Source organism: Equus caballus, chromosome 1, assembly GCF_041296265.1.
Source record: "Equus caballus isolate H_3958 breed thoroughbred chromosome 1, TB-T2T, whole genome shotgun sequence".
NCBI lineage: Eukaryota > Metazoa > Chordata > Mammalia > Perissodactyla > Equidae > Equus > Equus caballus.
In genome coordinates, this window is record NC_091684.1 from 160296440 (window position 1) to 160321951 (window position 25512).

At 51.4% G+C, this 25512-nt stretch overlaps 1 protein-coding gene across 4 annotated transcripts; it reads left to right on the forward strand.

Annotated features, from left to right (window-relative positions):
* Window positions 1-7505: 7505 nt before the first annotated feature.
* RPAP1 (RNA polymerase II associated protein 1) lies at window positions 7506-23101 on the forward strand. Of its 4 annotated transcripts, none has more exons than XM_001503407.6 (25): window positions 7506-7579; window positions 8320-8571; window positions 8880-9028; window positions 9309-9398; window positions 9854-9974; window positions 10573-10794; window positions 11878-12057; window positions 13065-13180; window positions 13464-13562; window positions 14431-14532; window positions 14759-14926; window positions 15186-15368; window positions 15495-15629; window positions 15729-15899; window positions 16445-16602; window positions 17058-17216; window positions 17368-17569; window positions 17991-18100; window positions 18392-18587; window positions 18796-18948; window positions 19185-19327; window positions 19889-20645; window positions 22089-22265; window positions 22404-22463; window positions 22570-23101. In XM_001503407.6, the coding sequence occupies exons 2-25, from the start codon at window positions 8391-8393 to the stop codon at window positions 22717-22719; spliced, it is 4182 nt and encodes a 1393-aa protein (XP_001503457.1). In that variant the 5' UTR covers window positions 7506-7579; window positions 8320-8390; the 3' UTR covers window positions 22720-23101. The 4 variants fall into 4 exon arrangements, with proteins under 4 accessions (XP_001503457.1, XP_070127888.1, XP_005603183.1 ...); XM_070271787.1 differs by having other exon boundaries at window positions 7517-7579; window positions 8880-8988; XM_005603126.4 differs by having other exon boundaries at window positions 7523-7764.
* Window positions 23102-25512: the final 2411 nt, after the last annotated feature.

Sequence of the window (25512 nt, forward strand, 5' to 3'; positions counted from 1 at the left end):
CCTTCCACAGCCGTCGCCGCCGTCGCCGCCGCCGCTGATTCATGTTCTTCCCCGAGCCGCCGCCTCCTCCCCGGCCCGCCCGCCCGCCCGCAGCCCGAGCTCGTACCGCCCCCCCGCGGAGCCCCGGGCGGCTCGCTCCGAGCGTCAACCGGCCGCTACCGGCCCGATGTCCGGCCTCGGGCCGACCCCCGCCCACAGACCTCCCCAGCCCCGGCCAGCACCCCCAGCCCCGGCCACCCCAGTCCCGAACCCGAGGATCCGGCTCGGTCCCCTGGATGGGCACTCCAGCCACGCCCCTCTCCCACTCCAGCATCTTTTCAAACCCGACACTCCAGATTCTTCCCTCAAAACCTCGCTAGAAGCCTCTACCACACCCCAACTTTTGTCCAGACTCTGATCCCAGAACCCAGCACCCCCCTCCCAGGACATAAAGCATCTCAATCCCCTACACACTCCCAACCATCAGGCCCCCGAAATTGTCGTGACTCAGGGCTCCCCCCACAGGATCTACTAGCACCCTTTTGTGCCTCTTGATGCTTTCACCCAAACTCCCCATATTCGTGCTCCATTTTCCACCTCTTGATCTCCAAGACCTTGGACCTCGCATCTTGAGTTTTCCAAGATCTTCTTAGTAGTTCTCAGGTTTTATCTGCCACCCCCACTGCTACACTAGATAGGTGAAGGCCCAATGGCCCATATCTTTAAGGGCTGTTATTCTTCCTAGCTGCCTCGCTGCTTCTACCCCCGCACTCCCCAGGACATGGTGTGAAAGTTGGCTGTGTCCTCACAATATCCAATAAAACATTAGCTATTAAGCTATTATTAGTAGACCACCTTGCGCACAGTAGGCGCTCCATAAATAGATGCCTGTTAAGTGAATGAATAATTGTCTCAGAGCTTGGCCTGCCCCACAACCAGTAATCATGGGGGTGGCTGTGCCCACAGACATCCTATCAGGCAGATGCAGAACTGGTTCCAAATCCAGCCTACCAAGTGTTCCCCTCCCCTTGCCCTTGCCTCTCTCTACCTGTCCCCTGGAGCCTACTCCAAAGAGTCCTTCCCAGAAGTCCTGGGTGGGGAGGAGGGACAATCCACTCAGCACACCACCCCCCCATTTCCCACAGCCTCACTGGATCTTTCCAGGGATTCTCCTTCTGAGCAGCAGGGGCCTGCCTCTTCTTCCACTTGGCCCCATTAGTGCTTGTTTATTAATTATACTAATGATAACAACAACAGCAGTGCTGGAGGCAGTCTCAGACCCAGCTGGGGGCGCCCCCAGGCGGCAGCACAGGGAGAGACTCCAGACCCGCTGTTAGGGTTGGACGGCAGGGGCCTGAAGTCTCCCCTTAGCTGAGCGCTCTGCCAGTTTTCTTGGGCACTGTGGGTGGGGGCCAGGACTCTTTCCTAAAGGAAAAGACTTGCTCTATTCTAGAATCCACAGCTCCTGAGCTTGAACTGAGTTGGATCAGGCCAGGCAGACAACAGTGTGGGGCTGAAGCCAGATTCTCCAGGGCCAAAGCTGCTGGGGCTATGTGGCTGCTGCAACCCTGCACTTGAGCGCTTGTCACTTCTCAAGGCCCTCTCCCTGACCTTTCCTCTCTGGAAGGGACTTCAAGTTTCCAGTGAAAGGAAGCCTCCTCCTGTTGACTCTGGCTGACATCGGAAATACCCCTCCTAGAGGATGTTGAACTCAGAGCCCAAACCCCTCCCTCCACTTTCTTTTCTCCCCTCGTTTCCTCCCCATCATTTCCTGAACTTACAGGGAATCTCAGCCTAAGGACCATCCTTTGCCACCAATCAAAATAGGCTTCTCAGACATGTCATGGATGCCGCTGCATTCTCCACTCACAAACTTCCTACCTCAGCTGCAGGCCTGAGGCACGGCACTGTCACCCTGGGGCAGGACATGTTTCCATGTGGGGCCAGGAGCCCCGAGTCTGCTTCCTCTACCCCTGCTTCTAAATCTCTCTCAGTTCTCGCTACTTCTACTTGCAGGGTAGGGGGGACTCTGGGGTCCTGGTCTTCTGACTTTTCAGCTTTATACATAGAGTGCTTGCCTTCCTGAACCATTACAACCCGCTCTTCTTACCTATCTCCCTCATCTTTCTCTCTCTCTCTGGGCATGGTATAGGAACGTGCTTTGAGGGTATGTGAGCAGGTGTGATTTTGTGGAAGAGGTGTGTAGGTGGGTGAGAGGGTGTGCATTGTGATGTATGAGGGAGGGTGTGCATTTGTGCAAACTCTAAATGTGACTGACGCTTAGTGGGTGGATGGGGAGAAAATGTGTGCATGTGTGTGTGTGTGTGTTAACTGGAGGAGGCTGGCTGCCTGTGCAAATAGATGCCTGCAAAATCTCCCTTCCTTTCCTAAATGCATGGCTTGGAAGGAAACTAATCAAATCAACAGGAAATGTATTTGACCTAATGCAGGAACAGCTGTCCCAGGAGTTTCTGTCCTCAGAAGAGAACCAGAGCCAGCTATGATCTATCCCAGGGGAGAAGGAGGGGGCTGCAGGGGAAAGGAAGGGCCAGCAGCAGCCCCTTATTATGGATGGAGCTGGGTTGGGCCCTGGCATCTCCCTGCCCGGGTGAAATAAGTATCTGCCCACTCTCTGCCTTTTATGACCCAGGACTGCCCAAGGAGGCCAAGGATTGGGAGAAGAAAAACACAAACCTGGAAATAAAAACCATCTGTCCACAGTGGCAGAACACCCTGACGGCAACCTTCAGCAGTCTCAGGAAGCAGCTACTTCAGCTTTTTCAGAGTAAGGACCTCCTCCTGTCCCCCTAAAGGGAGGGGAGAAACCAAAGTCAGCCATGGGGTCACGGCAGTCTTGCTGGCCCAGGGACCTATTCTTTCCCAAATACTGGTTAAAGAGGTGAGAGTTGGGAAGTTCTGTGTAAGTAATGGGGCAGGCCACAGACTGTGTTCCTCACCACCTCAGAGAAGGCAAGAGATCTATGCCTTTGGGGCCAAGAGGAAAACTACCTATAGGTGTGATGCCAGGGGCACTGGGGCCTGTTGCTGCACCTGCCAAACCCTCTTTGCCTGAAACTCCTAAGCCAGAAACAACGCCACTCCTTGTCCAGTTGGAGACAAAATGGAAAGGTAAATTCCTAGGAGAGACCTAGACAGAGAGACACTTTGACTTATAGTCACAAGGGGACTTTCAAATGATTAGACTTTCCCCAAAAGCGCATTGAGGAAGTAGGAAGAGAAGAATAAGTTTGGGTTTTCTAAAACCTGGATCCAAACGTGTGGAAGAAAAAAATGTGTCCTCTTCAAAATTTCGCCTAGGGATGGCTCTGAGAGGAAGTTTCACGTGTGAGTGTGAGTGTGTGTGGATGCCCTTTATCTGGCTGGCTGTATTTCTCTTTTTGAGCCTCTGGAACTGCAGCCTGACACGGGAGGCTTTTCTGGCTCTATTTCTAAAAAAGCTTTTTATTATGGGGTATTTTAAATGTGCACACAATTAAACAGAATAGTATAATGCATCTCCAATGTACCAGTCACTCTGCTTCCATGATTATCTTGGCCAATGGTGTTCTATTGTCCCATTTTTGTTGTTGTTGTTGTTTTGCTGGAGTTTTTAAAAGCAAATCTTAGCCATATAATTAATTTCGGCTGTAAATATTACACTATCTGTAAGAGACTTAAAAAAACACTCATCCATATATCTGTGCAGATGGTTACATACAGAAATATTTATAGACGTGTACAGGTAACAGTATACACATATATATTTCCTTTCTCAGCTAAGAAGGGCCTAAAAGTAAAACACCCCAGGAGAAATGAGCACACCTAACATCCAAATCTTGGTTTCTAATACCATTTTCCAATAAAAGGAACCAAGAGTCCCTGGAGAAATGGCTGGGGCAGGAAAGATACAAGATAAGCCTGGAGCATCTTGTAATGCCAGGAAGTAAGGACATGCTCAAAAACAAAAAACAAAACACAAATACACACACACACACACAGAATGATATATTTATATTTGAATAGATAAATTAGTGGGTAGGGGCCAGCCCCATGGCCGAGTGGTTAAGTTCGCACGCTCCACTTTGGTGGCCCAGGGTTTTACCAGTTCGAATCCTGGGCGCAGACGTGGCACCGCTCATCAGGCCAAGCTGAGACACCATCCCACATGCCACAACTAGAAGAACCCACAACTAAAATATACAACTTTGTACTGGCGGAATTTGGTGAGAAAAAGCAGAAAAAAAAATAATGGGGAGCATAGACAAATCTCCCACACAGAAAAATTATAAATAATTGATGTAGATACTCCACCCTCAAGTGTGGGTTGTGCATGGTGACTTCCTTCCAAAGAGGACAGGAGGGAAAGCAGGGGGGAAAAGTCACTTTACAGTGGAGAGATCTGACAAACACCACCTCAGCCAGGTGAATAAGGTTAAGACCAACAGTGACAATGCACGTTGATAGTAGGTACCCTTGAAACCATGTGATAAAAATGGCATTTTAGCTCTGTGGTCTTCTTCCCCAAAACCTATAACCCTAGTTTAATCCTGAGGAAAGCATCAGACGGATCCCATCAGAAGGACATTCTACAAAATAGCCTATCAGTACTACTCTAAACTGTCCAACTTATCAAAAATACAAAAAGTCTACAAAACTGTCATAGCCAAGAGGAACCTAAGGAGACATGGCAACTCAATGTATTGTGGTGTCCTGGAAGGGACAGAAAAAGGACATGAGGGAAAAGTCGAGGAAATCTGAATGAAGTAAGGACTTTACTTGCTAATCATATGTCAATATTGGTTCATTAAGTCTAACAAATGCACCATATTAATGTTAGATGTTAATAACAGGGGAAACTATGTTTGGGATAAATGGAAATGCTTTCTTTGCGAATTTTCTGTAAATCTGAAACTACTCTAAAATAAAGATTATTTTTCAAAAAAACCCCTACATCCATACACAATAATTTTTTTTATAATCCTTAATATCCTATAAAACCCAGTTTGTGTTTCATTTCCCCCAACAGTCTCAAAAAACATCTTTTTACAATGAGTTCATTTGAATCAGGATGCAAACAAGGACCATATATTTAACTGATAGTCTCATGTATTTTTAAGGGGTGCTTTTTGTTGGTGATGAAGATTGGCCCTGAGCTAACATCTATTGCCAATCTTCCTTTTTTTTTCTCCCCAAAGCCCCAGTACATAGCTATGTATCCTAGTTGTAAGTTATTCTAGTTCCTCTATGTGGGATGCCGCCACAGCATTATTTGATGAGCAGTGTGTAGGTTCGTGCCCAGGATCTGAACCAATGAACTCCGAGCTGCTGAAGCCAAGTGAGCAAATTTAACCACTGGCCACAGGACAGGCCCCCTCATGTGTGTGGTTTTTTGTTTTTTGGGTTTTTTTTGAGGAAGATTAGCCCTGAGCTAACATCTGCTGCCAATCCTCCTCTTTTTGCTGAGGAAGATTGGCCCTGAGCTAACATCTGTGCCCATCTTCCTCTACTTTATATGTGGGACACCTACCACAGGATGGCTTGCCAAGTGGTGCCATGTCCACACCCAGGATCCAAACCGGCAAACCCCGGGACGCCAAAGCAGAACATGCACCCTTAACCGCTGTGCCACCGGACCAGCCCCCCTCATGTGTTTTTAAATCTATAAAAGGTCTCCCTTCTCTCCTGAACGTGAAATTTATACAAGAAACTGGGTCCTTTGAAGAATTTTCCACAATCTGGATTTTGTTAATTGTATCCTTGTGCTATCATTTAACACGCTCCTTTACAGTGCGTATTTCTTATAGATTGGTAGTTAGATCTAGATACTTGACTAGATTCAGGTTCAATTTTTTGGCATGAAGGTTTCTTGGGAGGTGTTTTGTACTTCCAATTGCATCAGGTCAGAAGGCACATTATGTCCAGTGATGCTAAGGGCAGTTTAGTGACGTTAAGTTGGCAACCTGATCCATCCATATGAAGTCCTCACAACTTTTACCTAATAGTTTTATCAGTCATTGATGATCATTGCCTGGAGCGATTATTTCATTAGTGGTTGCAAACAACGATTTTCTACTATCTATTCTTTCTGCATCTTTGGCTCCAGTTCCCCCACCCTCATTCCCCATAATTTCTGATCAGGTCCAGTACTATTTTAGATCCCACGGCTGGCTAAATCCTAGTAGCTGAAATTTACTGCCGCAGTTGAGACCAAGAGAACTAGAGAAGGATTCTATAGAATACCTGGAAACTTGTTAGAAGAGCAAATTCTTGTGTCCTATGCCAGACCTACTGAATAAGAAACTCTGAGGGTGAGGCCTAGCAATCTGTTTTAACAAGCCCTCTAGGTAATTTTGATGCCTGCTAAAGTTTGAGAACCACTAAACTAACGTTGGCTGCCTTAAGATGGCCTTCAAGGCGGGCTGGTGTCTTAGCAGCTAGGTTCGAGTGCTCTGCTTTGGCCACCCAGGGTTTGCTGGTTTGAATCCCGGGTGTGGACCTAGCACTGCTTGTTAAACCATGCTGTGGCAGGAGTCCCACATATAAAGTGGAGGAAGATGGGGATGGATGTTAGCTCAGGACCAGTCTTCCTCAGCAAAAAAGAGGAGGACTGGCGGCCGATGGTAGCTCAGGGCTAATCTTCCTCAAAATAAAAATAAATAAATAAAAAAGATGGCCTTCAATAAAGGAATGATTTACTAGGGTCATATGTGCATGGCAATATGCTGCTGGGTGCTGAGCATTATGGATGCAAAAAAGACAGTCTAGTCAAGGGAACAGGACAGATGCTTGTGAAAAGGTAACCAGTGATAGTTGATAGTGGGCAGTGCGTTCCCAAGATGCCACCCAGCGGGGTGCAGGTGGAAGATTCCAAGGAATGTTCAGTGAGAGTAGGACCAGTTGACAAAGGTTTTAGAGTTGATTCCAGCTAGGCCTTAAACGAAGAGAAAGACTTTGAAGAGAAAGACTTTGGGGGCTGGGGGTGGAAGGGAAAAGAGGTAGGATTTCCAAGAAGGGACATTTCCGAGAAGGGACACCGGCAGGAACAAAGGCAGGTTGCTCAAGAAGGGGATCACCTTGCCGGCAATGAGGCTGTTTTCTTCTCTCTTCTCACCACAACTACTCCTGTAACGTTTTTTCCTTGGGCCTCGCCTTTCCTTTTTCACAGTTACCTTCTTGCTCGCTCATAAACACACTGGGGCGGCCACACCGGTGTGTGTGCAGGTTTCTGGGTGTTGCCCGTGAGCTTGGGTGCTGGGGTGCGGGATGTAGTTATCTGGAGTGGTGAGTGCACAGGGGCGTCTGAGGAACCCTCTGCCTCCGTCACGGGTGTTGTATGTGTAGAAGGGCCTGTGCCTGCTGTACATCGGAAGGATGAGTGTTCTGAGCGTCGACTCAGAGCTTACGTGGTGGGACAGGACACCGCAAACCGACTATCTTCGCTCTTGCAGGTCTGGAACGCCAAGCCTGCAAAGCCCAGAGTGGGCGGAGCCAGGTCCGGGAGGGGCGGGGCCAGGCTGCGGGGCGGAAGCTCACGTCTGGCGGCGGCGGAAGCGCGGCATTTGCGGGGCAAGATGGCGGCGCCCAGGCGGTCTTGGAGCAAGTAGGTGGCTTGGCTGGAGGAACAGACGTCAGGGGACCCCGGCGGAGGGCTCTGTGCAGAGTGTCCAGTTCCTTTGTCGGAGCCTGCCCGAGTGTCTGTGGTCGGCACAGGAGGGGCCGCGGACTCTTCGGTGCGGAGATCTCGGGCATGGTCCCCCATCCGCCGGCAGCAAAAGCAGAGACTCGGTGATTTCTCTGTAGGCGTGGGTGGTCCAGGGGCGCCTGGGGGCAGTTGTGGGGCCCGACTGTGTACAAGTCTTGTGATTCTTTGGGGAAATTTTTTCCGAAGTATTTTATTCTTTTTGATGCTATTGTAAGTGGAATTTTTTTCTTAATTTCATTTTGTGATTGTTCTTTGCTAGTATATAGCAATGCAAATGAGTTTTATATATTGATCTTTTACAGCCCAAGATTTTTAATAATTTCAATATCTCTAGGCCAGGCATGTTCTCTCCAGTTTGATTATCTGCCTGGGTCCTGGTAGCATTTTCCTTAGTTCCACTAGGGTTGTTCCTGAGAGTTTTTATCGTCCACCGATTGTAAACAATCTAAGTTGGCAGTAAATATTGTTGCTAAGCTGATGACATCACGGAAGGCTAAATAGGGAGGGAATGGCGATAAGGTATGAATGAGGAGAAATGAGTTGACATGAACCCAAGAAAAAAAAAGAGCCTTCTCTGATGCACAATAAGGAGAATAGGGGTTCAATTGCAGAGCGCCCATTATCTTTCTTCCTTTTAGGGGTGAATGAGAGGGAATCCCCACAGTGAAGCAGTGGAGATTCACACTGGGGAGGCAGCAGGAGTGTCAAGATGCTGTCAAGACCAAAGCCAGGGGAGTCTGAGCTGGACCTGCTGCGTTTCCAGAATCAGTTTCTTGCAGCTGGTGCAGCCCCAGCCGTACAATTGGTGAAGAAAGGAAGTAGGCGAGATGGCGACACTAACCCAAACCAAACTCCGCTGCAGGATCATCGAGATGTAGTGATGCTGGACAGTGAGTGGCTGTGGGTGTGAGGCTGGGAAGGAGAAGGGGAACAGCCTCAGGGCCCCCTCCCTCTTCCTGATGTGGCTGGATTCTGCCCCATCATTATTTCAGACTCTGCATGGCCTCTCTTGCTGCAGCCCTATTTTTACATATGAAGAAACTGAGGCTTAGTGAGGTTAAATATCTTGCTCAAGGGGACACAGCTTGAGCCAGGGCCGCTTGGCAGCTGTCTTTCTTTCTTTGTTTTCCCTCTAGCCGGCAGTGTCTTCCTCGGAAGGTATAAGCCATCCTCACATCTGGGTTTTTTTCTTTCTCAGATCTCCCAGATTTGCCCCCAGCTTTGGTTCCTGCTCCCCCGAAGAGAGCCAGGCCCAGCCCTGGTTGTCCCGTGCCTGAACATGAGGACCCTGAAGAGAGGCTGAACAGGCATGATCAGCACATCACTGCTGTCTTGACTAAGATTATTGTGCGTCTCACCCTGGCTGAGTGGGACAACGTGTCCTAGAGCAACAAAGATATTGGGTGGAGGTGGTGAGCTTTATGAGTAGAGGGTGATTCAGAAAGGTGAGACTTCTGTGCCCTGTGCAGTCAGGTTGGAGGCTGGTTTAGAATCACCGGGCCCTGAGAAGTAAGGTGGGTTCATGACTCCCTAGAGTGAGGTTCTAGTCATACAGAACTGGGGTTGGTGGGATAGGGTCCAGCCTAGGAACATCTCTGTATCTTCACTACTTTGTGCTGTGCTGCAGGAACGGGATACAAGTTCAGCGGCTGTGAATCTGCCTCTGCCCAGTGGCGTTGCTTTCCCTCCCGTATTCCATCGCTCACAGGGGAGACAGGTAGGCAGGGGTAACCTTAGGTGATGCCTAGGGGACAGCCTCATTGTGAATCTTCCCCAGGTTGATAATCTTAATGATGAGTACTTCTGTTGTTAAAGCACTGTCACACTAAGTACTTCATATGTATTATTTCATTTAATCCTCATAACAAGTGTGTAAGGTGGGTATCCTTATCTCCGTTTTTCAGATAAGGTAACAGAGACCTCCAAAAGATAAATAACTTGTCTAACACCACACATGTAATTGATAGAAGAGCTGGAAATCCAACCAAGTCTGTTAGACTTCAGGATCTGTGCTTCTAAAGAGCCTTGCTTTTTCTGAGGACTAGGGTTGTAACCCTGGGATACTGAATAAGTCTCTCTTATCCTTTTGTTCCAGTGACCTTGGTATAAAGAGATTAAGATGAGAATAGGATAATGAGCATCAGTCACCTGGGTTTTCTCTTTGTCGTATAGGGGAAGGCAGCAACGTCTGGTAAGAGAAGCATCTTTGCCCAGGAGATTGCAGCAAGGAGAGTATCTGAAGCCAGAGTCCCAGCAGTTAGAGAAGTTGTGTCCATCCTGGACCCACCAGAGGGTGAGCTGGGGTTGAAGAGGCCGGGGCTCGGACTTTTGGTAAGACACAATCATAGAGTCACTTTGGATATGTCTTCCTGCCTCAAATATGAAGTGCATTTGAACCATCTAAAAAGAAAGGTGTCCCATATCCCCACTTAGAGTATTGCATATGGGTGGCTTGGGTCCACATCTGGGTCTTAGGTACAGAGAGCGGGCAGGCCATTTCTTGACCCTAGGGGAAAGGAAGGGGGTAGAAGTGTCTGGCAGAGACTAAAATAAAGATGTAGGCCAAGATTCCTTTAATGATACAAATTACTAGTGGAAGAACTGAGAGCAGGCCCCTAGAGGCAGGTGGCTTTCTAGACATTCCAGAGAAGAGTCAGAGTGTAGGATATTTCTGAGGGAAACCTCATATAAGTCCATGGGGAGGATGAGTGGAGAGATCACCAACCCAACCCCAGGGTGTATGGAGTCCTATGCCAGACCCATGGGGGTCTCTACTCTGTGCCTGGGAAAACTCTGGGCCTCCATCTGTCTCCAGGACTAATGGGGTTAGAGAAAGGGCCAGAAGGCCCAGTTGGGGTGAGGCGGTGAAACTGATCATACACTTCTTCCAGGTGCTGTGACCTCTGAGGCACTCACACCTAGGGAGCAGGGCAACCAGCTTCCCTGTGGCAGCTCCAGCTTCCAGGGACCCCATCTGGTCACAGGGAAGGGGCTCAGGGGCCAGGAGGCTGAGCAGGAAGCCCAGACCATCCATGAAGAGAATGTAGCGAGACTGCAAGCCATGGCTCCCGAGGAGATCCTGCAGGAGCAGCAGCGGTTGCTGGCTCAGCTTGGTATGGGCACCTGGCTTTCCTGCCCAGACTGGGCTAGGAAGGGACTGCTACTTCTGGAGGCAGGCTTACTGTGAGTGCCAGGCACTGTGCTGAGTACTTTAAAGATTTTATTTTTCCTTTTTCTCCCCAAATCCCCCCAGTATATAGTTGTATATATTATTTAGTTGTGAGTCCTTCTAGTTGTGGCATGTGGGACGCTGCCTCAGCATGGCCTGATGACTGGCACCATATCCACGCCCAGGATCCAAACTGGTGAAACCCTGGGCCGCCGAAGTGGAGGGCGCGAACTTAATCACATGGGCACGGGGCCGGCCCCATGTGCTGACTACTTTAATGCATTATTTCATTCTGTCCTCAAACAGTTCCTGTGAGGTAGGTGGTACTAACCTCATTTACTTAAGAAAAGAAATGAGGCTTACAACTTTAAGAAATCCTCCCCCATGTCACACAGCTGGAAAGGAACACAGATGAGGTATAAACCCAGGTGCATCTGGTGTCACAGGTCCTGCTCTTAACCACTGTGCAGTGTATACTATACTACACTAGTGTGAGACACTATATTGTAGCTGTACTCCAGCACAGCTACAGTAGGTTCTGTTATATGATGCTATACTGTACCACGCCTCCCTCCTTGTTTCTCTTCACCCAAACGATAGCACCAACTCAGTCTTGTTCCAAACCGTATGTGGAGCAGAGTATATCTTGGGTTTTTAGTGAATATTTGTGCATAAATAAATTATCTGAAAGTGAGAGAAATTATTCTCTTTGGCTGTAGTCAACATTCCTTCATTTATTCCACAGCCACTTATTTGGGCCTCTGACCTGGAGCCAAACACAGAAGTGGGCAGAGGGACCTGGGCCAGGGAACTGTGAAGAGTGGAGGGAAAGGTGGGCACGCAGGTCTCAGTGACAGGTGTGGGTCACTGGGGCCCCAAGAGAGCCCAGGGGGCTCAGATCAGGGCCGGAAAGTGGCTTGTCTTGGCCTTGGCACCTATAGGCAGGCAGTATTCAGCAGGTCTCAGGTCTATAGGAGGCTGGGGAGGATCTGCCCCCACCCACTCTCCCCGCCACCCTCTCCTCCAGATCCCAGCCTGGTTGCCTTCTTGAGATCTCGCAGCAGCACCCACAAGCAAGCAGGAGGGAAGGCTGCGGAGGAGCAGAGGCCAGGAGGCCCCTCTGTTGAGGTCACTGGAGAGGAGCCCATTGTGCCAGCTCCTGCTACTGAGCCCAGGCAGGAAGATGAGCTGGAGCCAGGAGCCCCAGGTGTGGAGGAGGGGGAATAAAAGTAGAGGAAAGTATCCCGTCTCCTAGGCCTGGCAGAAAGGAAAAGGGAGAGTCTTCTCTGTCCTCTGACATCTAATGTTAATCCTCATTATTGCCTTGAAATCAATCTTCATTTGCTAATGCATATATTCTTCCTGCACATGCTTCCTGTTTTCTTGTCCTGTGACTGCTCTTTCTCTCTCCTCCCTGGTAAGAGGCAGCAGGGTGTGGTGGCTGAATGGCCCCCTCCTCTGGCAGACCGTCTGCCCCCTGCCTTTGTGGTAGCTGCCCCAGCTCTGGCTCCATCCATCCCACAGCTCTTTCTGCCTCTGCTCTCAGTATTGGGGGAAGATGGCAGGGCCACGGCGATGGGAAAGGAAGAGTCTGACGCAGGTCTTACAAAGCAGAGAGGCCAATGGGAGCACTCATTTCCTAGGAAGTGGATTATTTTATTAGTGATTAACAAAAGAAGAAATTAAATTACGAGAGCCAGGAACCTTCTGCCCCTGGATAAGCTCCGGGCCTACTGAGCAGGTTGAGTGGGGGTTGGGGTGAGGAAGGAGGAGGATGCTGTGGGTGTGTGTCTGTTTCTTGCCCTACTAAAGCGGTGTAGCTCCCCCCTCATTGGACCCACTCTCCTCCTCCTTTAGAAGGTTGGTGCTAGAGAGAGGAGAATTATGTTTTCCCTGGTGTATGTGGTCCTCCCATCCCCCTCTCTTCTCTTCCTTACCTCCTTCTCTTCCTCTTTCCCCTCCCAACAAATCCTTGGGGTCAACAGGGGAGGGGGCTAGAGCCCAGGACTGGGTATGTTCTGCCATATCTGAGACATTTGTCCTGTTCCCAGGAGTTCCAGCCCCTGGGCTATGCCATTAGCCATAGCTGAGGGCAGAGACTGCTCAGACCCTAGGGCAGAGATGGATGTGGCAGCTACTGGGTGATGGCTGGGACCCCAGAGGATCAGTGAGCTGAGCCCCTTAGGGAATACTGCTCTGCTTCCGTCTCCCCAGCTCTGGCACTGCCCATGACCCCCCACAAAGAATGGCTGCACATGGACACTGTTGAGCTGGAGAAGCTCCATTGGACCCAGGACCTGCCCCCACTCCGGCGGCAGCAGACACAGGAGGTGAGGAGGGCCAACTGGCCTATGAGGGGTGGGCGGGGTAGAAGTGGGGCTGTGGCTCTTTTACCAGAACTCAGGCCCTTCTCTTCCCCCGAGCTTGAGAAACATCTCTCCTTTGTGCTCACTCTCCTCTCCCTGCCTCACCCCCAAGGCCAGAGGAACCCCATTTCCAGTCAGAGGTAGAGTTAGGAGCTGTGTCCTGAGAGTCCTGGGATTAAAGGTGAGGAGTGGGTGTGGGGAAGTTGCTGCTGCCCTCAGCGCATGGTCCTCTTTCTCTCTTCATTAGAGGATGCAGGCCCGATTCAGTCTTCAGGGAGAGCTACTGGCCCCTGATGTGGACCTGCCCACCCATCTGGGCCTGCACCACCATGGAGAGGAGGCGGAGGTGAGGCATAGGACCCAGGGAGGACTGGGCAGCGCTCCTTGCTTTTCAGCCACGTGGAAAAGGACCTCTCCTCAGTTGCCTAGGACTCCTACGTGCTCTATTCCAGTTCATGGCCTTGCTGTCCATTCAGGTTCTTAGGCTTGAAATCTTCTCGTTCCCTCACATTCCAGTCAGTTGCCAGAACTTGCTAATTTGCTGTCTGTCACCTCCCCATGATGCTTCCTAGATAACAGCCTTGCTCCCTCTTGTCTGCTCAATCTTCCACTCTCTGCCTTGCCATTCTGTCCCTCATGGGGCTTCCATACTGATTTCCTCTGGCCTGGCTCAGGCCATTCCTTGCCTTAGAAAGTTTCCTGGTTTCCCTCTGCACACAGAATAGTCTTGGCTCCTCAACCCAGCAAGACAGGCCTTCCCCAGTCTGTCCCTGCTGACCCTACAGCTCGGCCTCCCTCACTCCTGCTGCCTTCCTGCCATATACACCCTGTGCTCAAGGACCTCCAAGGCTCGGTTCCTGAAGCCTGTTCTGGGGAATGCCTTTACTGTTCCATGCTGGGCCCTCCAAGCTCTGCCCACCCACTGAGACTAGATCACGTTTCCAGGTCCCCCTTCTTTCTCTCCTGTTCTCTGGTTGCAAGTTAAACGCCGATTACTACCTTCCTCCCAATCTGCCATACGCTATGGTTGCTGGTATGCAAGTCCTATCTTCTGTACCAGTTGAAGGATCCATGGAGAGCAGAAGCAAGGGATAGTACTCTTTGTCTTCCCCTTGACACCTAACTCGGTGCCTGGCATATATGGATTGTTGCATATTTGTGGGAGGGTGCTGCCCTGTGTCTTGGCTCCTTCTGACTTCTTGTCCCTGCCTCAGAGAGCAGGGTACTCCCTCCAGGAGCTGTTCCATCTGACACGTAGCCAGGTGTCCCAGCAGAGAGGACTAGCACTGCATGTGTTGGCCCAGGTCATCAGCAGGGTGAGTGGACTGCTGGCCTGGTCCTGCCCCCTGACCCCTCACCCCCCAACCTTACCTCTTTCCACCTCCTGCCCTTTTCACTCTGGCTCACTAGCCCGTACACCATGGGTCTGTGAGTCAGCCTGGGAACGGGGCAAGCCCAGGGTCAGAGGTGGGCAAGTAAATGGTTAGGACAAAGACTATAACTTCAGCATCTTCAACAAGGTTTTATCCTCCTGTCCCTAAGGCCCAGGCTGGTGAGTTTGGGGACCAGCTAGTGGGCAGTGTCTTGCACCTCCTTTTGGATGCTGGTTTCCTCTTCCTGCTGCGCTTCTCCCTGGATGACAGAGTGGATGGGGTCATCGCAGCTGCTGTCCGGGCTCTTCGGGCTCTGCTGGTAGCTCCTGGAGATGAGGTACAACAGGGATGGGAACGGGGCTTTGAGGCATCAGGGTCCCTACTCCTCCTGCCGGGCTTGCCCTCATTGCTGAGGCTTTGCCAGGCAGAGCAGGGATTGGGTAATCTCTATCCAGCATCACCTTCCTAAAGGCCCCAAAGCCCAGGAGCCTTACCTCTCTGTCCTTGGTGGATAGCTTCTGCCCTCTCCTCCTGGACCCATTTCCTGGCCTGACCCTTTCGTCCACTTCCCACCCTCACTCTCTTTCCTCTGGCAGGAGCTTCTTGACAGCACCTTCTCCTGGTACCACGGAGCTTTGGTGTTCCCTCTGATGCCCAGCCAGGAGGACAAGGAGGATGAGGATGAGGATGAAGAGCCCCCAGCAGAAAAAGCAAAAAGGAAGAATCCTGAGGAAGGAAACCGGCCTCCATCTGACCTGGCCCGACATGATGTCATCAAGGTAAAGGTGCTGGGCCAGCTGCACGTGTCTCATGACCTTGAGGACAAGCACATGTTGCGCAAGAGGGGTCATCAAGGCCTGGGGCCCAGCTGCATTTGGCATTGGGTTTATCCCTCTTATCCTCAGGGCCTTCTGGCTACCAACCTGCTGCCTCGGCTGCGCTATGTGCTGGAGGTGACCTGCCCAGGACCTTCTGTGGTCCTTGACATCCTGGCTGTGCTCATCCGCCTGGCCCGGCATTCCCTGGAGTCAGCCACAAGGGTGAGAAAGAGAAGGAGGCAGAGAGTGGGCAAAGAGCATAGCTGGGCCTGGTCTTGACCCTCAGCCTACCTACCTCCCCTCGCCTCCTCTCCCCCACAGGTCCTGGAGTGCCCTCGGCTGATAGAGACCGTGGTTCGAGAGTTCCTGCCCACCAGCTGGTCCCCAGTGGGGGTGGGGCCTACCCCTAGTCTGCACAAAGTACCCTGTGCTACTGCCATGAAACTACTTCGTGTCTTGGCCTCGGCTGGTAGGAATATTGCTGCCCGGCTGGTGAGCAGGACACAGGGCAGGGATGGGGCCTCAAGACAGGGCTGGGTTGGGGCTAAGCATGGCTCCTGGACACTAGATGGTCTGTTCATGCCAGCTTCCTCTTCATATCTGTCCCAATTGCTTAGAATTGGCACAGAAACCACCAGGCAGGAGCTAGTCACCTGGAGCCTAGTGTATCCTGTAGGCCTACTCTGCTCTCATATGAAGGGGGGGTTCCCTGTTCCCTGGACCCAGACAAGAAGAGCCACATGCAGATAGGCACCCATCACCTGTAGCCAAGTAGCCCTAAAAAAGGTGCTCAGCAAACGCTTGCTGAAAGAAGGGGAGGACAGAGGGAGGAAAGGAAGGAAGGAGGAAGTGGGAAGTGGGAAGGGGGAAGGGATGGATGAGGTAGTTTCACCCTTGCCCAGATCTATGACCCTGCAGCACCAGAGGGGCCTGGAACAGGGCTGAGTTGAGCCAATCTCTGTAGTGAGAGAACCTGAGGCCTGAAACTTGGGACCCCCCAGCTGACCTTGATCCCCAGACTCTGTGCCCACCCCCAGTTAAACAGCTTTGATCTCCGGAGCCGCCTGCGCCGCTTTATAGCTGAGCCACCCCAGGAACTGGCCTTGCCCCCGGAGGAAGCTGAGATGCTGAGCATGGAGGCCTTCCGTCTGTGGGCCGTGGCCGCCTCCTATGGCCAGGGCAGTGATCTTTATCGGTGAGGAGAGAGGGGGTGGGTAGGCTCCTTCGCAGACCCCTGCAGTTCTGCCTTCACACCTAACCTGATGACTCAGCCTTGCTCAAGGTTTCAAGCTTGAAGGGAGGCTGAGAATAAGGAAGAGGGGATTCTGGGCGGAATGAAGAGGGCTTGGTAGTCCGGACCAGCCCGGGGAAAGAGGAACAAAGCGGGGTTAACCATGTTCTGTGCACAGCAGCATTGGTATCTCAGTGAAATTAGATTTAAATTCCCTCTTGGAGGGAAGCCTTGAAGGGCTACCTCCTTCCCTTCAGCCCCCAGCCTTCCTTCCCTCTTGAAGCTTCCAAGAGTACCCAGCGCTGGGCTCTCCCTCCTGCTCCTCCTCAACCAGCTGCAGATCCCTGGGCGGGGCCTTGCCTTGTATCGTACATCTCTATCTCCCTTCATCACTGAAGGCGGTAATTGTTCTCCCCCAGGGAGCTTTACCCAGTGCTCATGCAGGCCCTGCAGGCTGTGCCCAAGGAGCTCAACGTCCACTCCCCTCGGCCCCTGTCCATGCAGCGGATAGCCTCCTTGCTCAGTCTCCTCACCCAGCTGACCCTGGCAGCCAGCAACACTGCCCCTGAGCCCAGCAGGTAGGTTACAGCCCTGAGCTGCCGGCAGGGACATCCTACTGGGAGCTCTGGGACAGGCAGGAGTGCTCCTCCACAGGGGGAGGGTCACTAGAACTTAAAGCAGAGTTGAGGCAGCCAGATCTCACTGCAGCCCCTTTTGGCACCTCTGTAGTGACCCTGCTGAGGCCAGTCTGTCGGCCACCCCTTCCTTGATCATTTGGACAGAGGTGTCTGGGCTCCAGCTTCTGGTGGAGCCATGTCTAAGACAGACCTTGAAGTTGCTTCCCAGACCTGAGATGTGGAGTGCCCTGGGCCTGGTGCCCACTGCCTGCCTGCTCTTCCTGGATGCCTACTACCAGGCCTGGAGCCAGCAGGTGAGTGCTGCCTGTCTGCCTCCCACCATGCCCTGGGTGCCCTGCCTCCATCTTACCCCTCTACCCTCCTCCCTCTGTGTCCCCCTCTCCACTCCTGCCTCCTCATTCCCACCGTTTCCTATTCTTCACCTTTCCTCCTCTTTTCACCTCCATATCCAGTGGAGCTTGCAAGGAGTTTATGTTGGTGGGGACCAGAGAACCCAAGCAGCAGATCAGCCTCCCCGGAGCCTTTATGCTCTCTCAGGACCCCTAGACAGTGGGTGCCAGAACAACCTCAGGCTCTTCTCTCCCTCCAGAAGGGTCAGAAGGCAGAAACCTCCAAACACTGGCTCTCTCGGGCTCTTAGAATCCTGGGCTTGGCCTGGATCTAGGAGAATGGGTATCTTGGGCCATCAGCTCAGTGAGCTCCTCGGTCCTCCAGCCAAGCTTGTGCCCAGGAGATTGGCTTCAGGACATGGAGCGCCTGTCAGAGGAGCTGCTGCTGCCCTTGCTGAACCAGCCCACTCTGGGCAGCCTGTGGGATTCCCTTGGGTATGTACTGTGTGTGTGGTTTGGGGCGGGGGGTCGTGGTGGAGGGCCTTGGTGAGGAGATGGTGTCTCTCCTTGTGGAATTCCTGGGGCTCGCTCCCTAAGCCATCCCAAGTGGAACCCTTCAGCCTGAGGGAAACTTAGCAGGCCGCAGTTATGTCAGGCTCTCAGGAATGTGGGCGCTGGATTGCACAGCCAAGCGCCTGCTAGCCTTGGTCGCAGACGAAGCAGCTGTTTGCCAGCCCGGCACACATCAGGCCAGAGCTCCTCTCAGCTTCTCTGTTCTGCCTTCAGGCGCTGCTCCCTTCTCTGCAACCCGCTGTCCTGTGCTCCGACCCCTGAAACTCTCTCCAGCCTCGTGTCACTGGGCTGCACGGGAGGCCGCCCCGCTCTCAGTCTGGCTGGCTCAGCCTCCCCCTTCCCGTTCCTCACAGCCCTCCTCTCTCTTTTCAACACCCTGGCCCGGATCCACAAGGGGCTATGTGGCCAGGTGAGTCTTGGGCTCCTGGTTAGGGGCCAGGCAGGGGGCCAAGATGGCAGGAGTCAGAAGGAAGGGGCAGGGGGCGCCCCTTGGGGAAGGGACGCCTTTTCTGCCAGTACCCACTTCTCTGAGTTTGTCTGGGGAGGAGGCAGCCACCTGGGGAGCCCCAGAAGGAATCAAAGTCACCTTTAGATCTAACAAGCTACCTTTTCCTCAGCTGGCTGCCATATTGGCTGCCCCAGGACTCCAGAATTACTTCCTCCAATGCGCGGCTCCTGTGGCCGCTCCACACCTCACACCCTTCTCTGCGTGGGCCCTGCGCCATGAGTGCCACCTGCAGTACCTGGCACTCACCCTGGCCCAGAGAGCGGTAGGTGCCCCTGTCTGTCGATGTTGCCCCTTCCCCCCGCTCCATTATCCCCATCCTGCTTCTCTGAAGCCTGTGCTGCTTCTGGCAGACCACGCAGCCCCTGCTTTCCTCCAGACATGCCCAGGATTGGTGCCCTTCAGCATAGATCCCTTTGCCTATCTCTTCTTCCTTGCTGCTCTTTGCTTTGTCCTCTCTTCCCCTCACCCACCGCCATCCCCCGGTTGTTCTGTTCACAGGCAACACTCCAGCCAATGGCGGCCACAAATGCCGCCCTCCATCATGGCATGGCCTTGGCCCTGCTGAGCCGGCTGCTGCCCGGAAGCGAGCACCTCGCCCATGAGCTACTGCTGAGCTGTGTATTTCGGCTGGAGTTCCTCCCGTAGGTCCAGGGTTGGTGGCATCAACTCAGCCCTTTGAGGGGCTGCCGTGGTTGTTGACAGAGCAGCCCTGAATCTGGACCCGGGAGACCTGGGTTTCATTCTCGGTCTTCCATGGGTTACACTTAACCTGTCAGAGCCTCCATTTCCTCATCAGTGAAGCGAGGAAGAGGATAACCATACCGGAGAGTATCAGGGGACTTCAGTGTGACTGTATGGCTAAAAATGGTGTATAAACTAGCTGACCATTACTCAGTGCTTACTCTTTGGTAGTCCCTTAAGTATTTGTCTGTATTTTAAGTATTTTACCTGTACCATGAGAGGGATATTATTATCATCCCCATTTTACTATGAGGAAACTGAGGCACAGAGAAGTTCTCTAAACTTGCACCTAGGCAGCTGGCTTTACTGTCCATCCTCTTAAGTGCTGTACACACTGCATGGAAGGTTATTAGGGGAACAGGGAGGAGTGGGATTGGACCTGGGAAGCTCTGGAGAGCACGCATGGCCTTCTGGGTACTGTGGTTCCAGCCCTCATTTTTGGCTTTTGGATTCTGTTACAGGGAAGGAGCATCAGGGGGTCCTGAGGCAGCTGACTTCTCTGACCGGCTGTCCTTACGGAGTGGCAGGGACCCTGGGTGTGAACGAGGGGCTCAGCTAGCTCAGGCCTGCCAGGACCTCTCCAGCATTCGCAGCTGCTATCTGACCCACTGCTCACTGGCCCGAGCGAGCCTGCTAGCCTCCCAGGCCGTGTACCGAGGGGAGCTACAGCGAATCCCAGCCCTGCTGCTCCCTGTGCCTAAGGAGCCACTGCTGCCCACTGACTGGCCTTTCCTGCCTTTGATTCACCTCTACCACCGGGCTTCAGACACCCCCTCGGGGCTCCCTCCTGCTGACACTGTGGGCACAGCCATGCGGGCCTTGCAGTGGGTGCTAGTCCTAGAGAGCTGGCGCCCCCAGGCCCTCTGGGCTGTACCTCCTGCTGCCCGCCTGGCACGGCTCATGTGCGTGTTCCTGGTGGACAGTGAACTGTTCCGGGAGACCCCAGTACAACGTTTGGTGGCAGCCCTGCTGGCCCAGCTCTGCCAGCCTGAAGTCCTGCCAACCCTCAACTTGGATTGCCCACTTCCGGGGCTGGCATCTTTCCCTGACCTCTATGCCAATTTCCTGGAGCATTTTGAGGCTGTCTCTTTTGGGGACCACCTCTTTGGGGCTCTGGTCCTCCTTCCCCTGCAGCGTCGGTTCAGCGTCACCTTGCGCCTCGCCCTCTTTGGGGAGCATGTGGGAGCCTTGCGAGCTCTGGGCCTGCCTCTGACCCAGGTACTTTCTCAGTGCAGCAGAGCCCACCATGGGCATCGTCCTGGGCCTTGGGGGCAGTCCCGAGCAGTAGGCAGCTTTGGTGGGCCTCAGTTCCTTCTCTTACCCATGGGGGCCTTTGAGGAGATTAAGAGAATCCATGAAAAGGGTTTAACGTAGTATCTGGCATGTAGTAGGTGTTTGTTATTATTAACAAGGCACAGCTCCTTGCTCACGAGCTGCTATAGTCTAGAAAAGATATACTAAAAAAACAACGTTGTTCTAAATTGTTCGAATTCTAGGTGTTGAGTCAGGATTCAGAAAAGGCAAAGATCAAAATGGGTTTCCCATAAGGAGAAGGCCTTGTGGCAGTAGGGGTTGATCTGGGCGTTGAAGGTTGGGTAGATTTGGACTGTTGAGGAGGAAGGGTAGGATGTACCTAGTGGAATAGCATAAGCTGAAGCAGGAAGGAGTATGACACGGTGGGAGGCGGGAGGAGTCTAGAACAGATTCAGTTTGGGAAGATGTTGGAAACAAGGCTAATGAAGTCTGAGAGGGCCTCATATATCAGGCTAAGGAGTTAAATTTATAAGCTGTAAAGAATTATTATTTTTTTAGATTTGTTTTTTAATTTTCATTATAGCTTATTTTGGTAAACTTATAAGTATTTTAATATATAAATACATTTAATATCTGTATATAAAATATACATATATATTTTATATAAAAAACTAAAAAGAAAAAATATTTTTAAGAATTAAAAAAAAAGAACATTATAGTCATCCATAATCCCACTACCCAGTGGTAACCATTTTGATTTTGATTTATCTTTTTTATGTGCATATATATTTTTATAAAATTAGAATCACTGCATGATGTTTTCTTCATTTAACATGTAATAAGCATTCCCTACATCACTAAATATTCTAATAAATCAACATTTTTTATTATTACATAATTCATTGTGTAGGTATGCCCCAATTTATTTTATCAGAACCCCTTGGTGGGTAGGAAAGTTGTTTCCAATTTTTTGCTATTTTAAGTAACTATGATAAACACCACACCATTGAACATAAACTTTAGCTCTATTTCTCTCATAATCATTTCTGCATGGGATTAAGAATAATTTTTTAGAAAGAGAATTACTGGTCCAAAGAACATGAACTTTTGAAAGGTTTGACAATATAATCAAGCAGTTAAACGTGACATTTTGAGTTTTAATTTTACGTAGATTAAACAGATGTGGTAGGCAGTAAAAATTCACGGCTTCTCAGTTTCCCAGTGTCCCCTGCTTTCCAGCTCTTTAGTCTTTCACGTTGATCCTTGTGGCAGAGAGGGACACATGTCTGTGCAGGGCCTGATCTCTGCCTTCGTGACTGGGTTCTTGTGACCATCAGCCACCCACCCTGCATTCAGGTGATACACATTCCCACCTTCACCCAGCGTGTCTCATTTCCCCTGTCACAGTTGCCTGTGTCCCTGGAGTGCTACACAGGGCCTCCTGAAGACAACCTGGCTCTCCTTCAGCTCTACTTCCGGGCCCTGGTTACTGGTGCACTCCGTCCTTGCTGGTGCCCCGTGCTCTATGCTGTGGCTGTGGCCCACGTCAACAGCTTCATCTTCTCCCAGGACCCAAAGAGCTCAGTAAGTTACATCCCCATCTCCAGAAGGAGGAAGGGAGCCTGCCGTGAGCTGCCTCTGGGGAGGAGGTGAGGGCTGGGCAAGGCCAGTGATGGGTACCAGCCTTTGGCCCAGTGCCACCTATCCCTGTTCTGCCTTTAGGACGATGTCAAGGCTGCCCGCAGGAGCATGCTGCAGAAAACTTGGCTGCTGGCAGATGAGGTACGTGGGGCACATCCTGGGGGGTGGGAGAGTAGAGGGTCTTGGGGGACGGAGATCTCAACAGGATCTTACTACCCACTTCATGAAGTTTCCTCCCTCTTTGCAGGGTCTCCGGCAGCACCTCCTGCACTATAAGCTTCCCAACTCTGCCCTCCCAGAGGGCTTTGAGCTATATCCCCAGTTGCCCCCTCTGCGTCAGCAGTACCTCCAGAGACTGACCTCAGGGATGCTCCAAAATGGGGGCTCAGAGACCTAGCATAGCTGCTGCAGATGAAGAGATGGATACGTTCTCCTGGGCTTCACCAGCAGATGCCTGGCCAGACAGAAGGACTTTGTGTCCTACGGGTGGGCAGGAGACAGGAGCAGAAGGCTTGCCTTCCTGGGAGTGGCTGTTTGAGCTTTTCTGGAGCAGGGTGAGCCCCACCCTTCTGTCCTGAGATCTGGAGCTCAGGATCAGGGGCTTCTGAGGGTCTGTGCTGGGAGTGAAGGGTGACTTAGCTACTTACCCCCTCTTGGGGATGAGACAAACTAAGTCCACCCTTCCTCCCTCTCCCCCTCCCCCGCCCCAGGTCAGGATGTGTGAATGCTATAGCTATGCATTGAAATAAAAAAAAAAATTTTATCTCTTGGGAATCTGATTTGAACTGATTTCAGGTGTGTTGATTCAGGATCGGTATCAAGGGATGGGGGAGAAGTTGGACTACTGTGAGAGAGATGGGGGAGGAATCATGAGTGGGAGGTGAGAATTGAATCCACATCTGGGACAACAAAAATGTGAGTCCCAGTTCTGGAGTGGAGCCAGCCCAGGGCAGTGCTCTTGAGAATAGGGTGCCTTCTGGAAGGGCTCTCAGCAGTCCCCTTGGGGTATAGGTGTCCTTAATGAGGTCAGCATCTTGTCTTCTTGTGGTCCCCTATTTCTATCAACTGCCATCCTGGGACATGAAGAAGCCAAAAATGAGACTGGTGCAGTGGCTGTCTGTCTTAATCTGTTTAGGCTGCTGTAAGAGTGCCATAGACTGGGTGGCTTATAAACAACAGAAATTTATTTCTCACAGTTCTGGAGGCTGGGAAGTCCAAGATCAAGGTGCTGGCAGGTTTGGTGTCTGGTAAGGGCCAACTTCCTGGTTCATAGAAAGCCCTCACATGGCAGAAGGGACATGGGAGCTCTCTGGAAGCCTCTGTTTATAAGGGCACTAATCCCGTTCCACCCATAAGAGTGGAACCCTCATGACCTAAATCACCTCCCCATCTCCAAATACCCTCACCTTGAGGATTAGGTTTCACCATATGAATTTGGGGGCACACAAACATTCGGTCTATAGCACTGTCCGACAACACCCCTTCCATTGTGGACTTTATTTGTGGTTAGGCATGAGCTGGGGAGGACTGGGTCAAAGCATAAACTCTGGTTCGTCACTTCATCTCTTTTTTTTTTTTCTGAGGAAGATTCGCCCTGAGCTAACATCTGTTGCTAATCTTCCTCTTTTTTTTCTTGAGGAAGAGTCACCCTGAGCTGTGCCAACCTTCCTCTGTTTTGTATGTGGGTCGCTGCCCCAGCATGGCTGACAAGTTGTATAGGTCCACACCTGGGATCTGAATCCATGAACCTGGGCTGCTGAAGTGGAGCATGCTGAACTTAACCACTATGCCACAGGGCCAGCCTCATCACTCTTTCTTTTGGTAGAGTTTCCAGGTTGTTCTTTTGTCTGAATTCTAACACTTAAGCTTTCTTACAGCTTCATTTTCTGTGTGGAATTACTTATCATCATGTTTATGGATATCAGGCTGAGTGTAGAGTGTCCTGTAGATAGAACTCACTTCCCATAAATGGAGCTGCTGAACACAGAATTATACAATAGGTTTTATTAAGCAACTACTGTATCTGCAAACAGCAATAGTTCTCAAACTTAACGTGACAAAAATCACCTGGAGAGTGTGTTGAAACAGATTACTGGGCCCTACTACCAGTGTTTCTAATTCAATAGGCCTAGAGTGAAACCCAAGAATTTGCATTTCCAACAAGTTCCCAGGTGATGCTGCTGTCCAGGACCAATCACACTTTGAAAACCCTTGGCTTACAGGGGCCCTGCTAAGTAAATTCTGTGACCTCATAATGGGACATCTACAGAGTTAAATAGGGCATGGGGACCAGAGTTTTTACAAAATCACTGTTGTGTCTACACCTAGCCCTTACACTCAGAGACTTTACCAAGTAGCTAACTACTATAACTTCTTTTCTGCAGTGTTTTACAGTAAACGCAGGCCTCAGTCCTCAAAATTAGTATTTAGAGCACAAGAATGAGGACCCAAGACACACAACCACCCGAAGGCTAGTGGCCCTCACAGTTGTGGGGTGCCTTGTGGGCTACAGAGCAGTTTCTTTTTGTAGAATTTTTCAGGTGGTGGGGACACTGTCTCCAAGCAGTGGTGACCTGTGCGCCATCACCTGTTGGCTAGGGACACTAGTACCAGCAATCGGAGCTGCTGACACCAGGCCCAGGCCTTCGCCTGCCTTTCACAGCACAGTGAGAAGTTGTGCAGAGTTAACCCAGGCAACAGAATTGTATGAGGTGAACGCAGAGATCTATGTTCTTAAGGGTGTCGGGCGGTTCAGCCTGGCAGTCACAAAAGCCCTGAAAGACACAAGTAATGGCAAATAATGATGCCTTGGGGCAGTTTAAAGAACACTTTCCATGTGTCACCCCCACACCCCACCCCGAACCCCCACACACCACTGCACCACCACCACCAATGGAGCACACACCACACCACTCCTGCTGTGAGAGACCTGGAAGCTGGTGCAGGGTGTCTGGGGTGTGACTTGCCACTTTGTCAAAAGTGGTGGCACTTCCTTCCTACCCTCATAGCCACTACATTCCCTGGGGCAGCCAAAAGCAAACCCAGTGGCTCCAGGCAGAGAGCCCTTGGATGGAGGCTCTGCAAGGCCTGTCCAGGAAGGTGGGGACCTTGCTGCCCACACGCCCCGCCCTTCCCTGCCCAGCATCCCAGGGTCTGAGGTGGGTGTGGTCAGGCCGGCTTTAGGACCTGG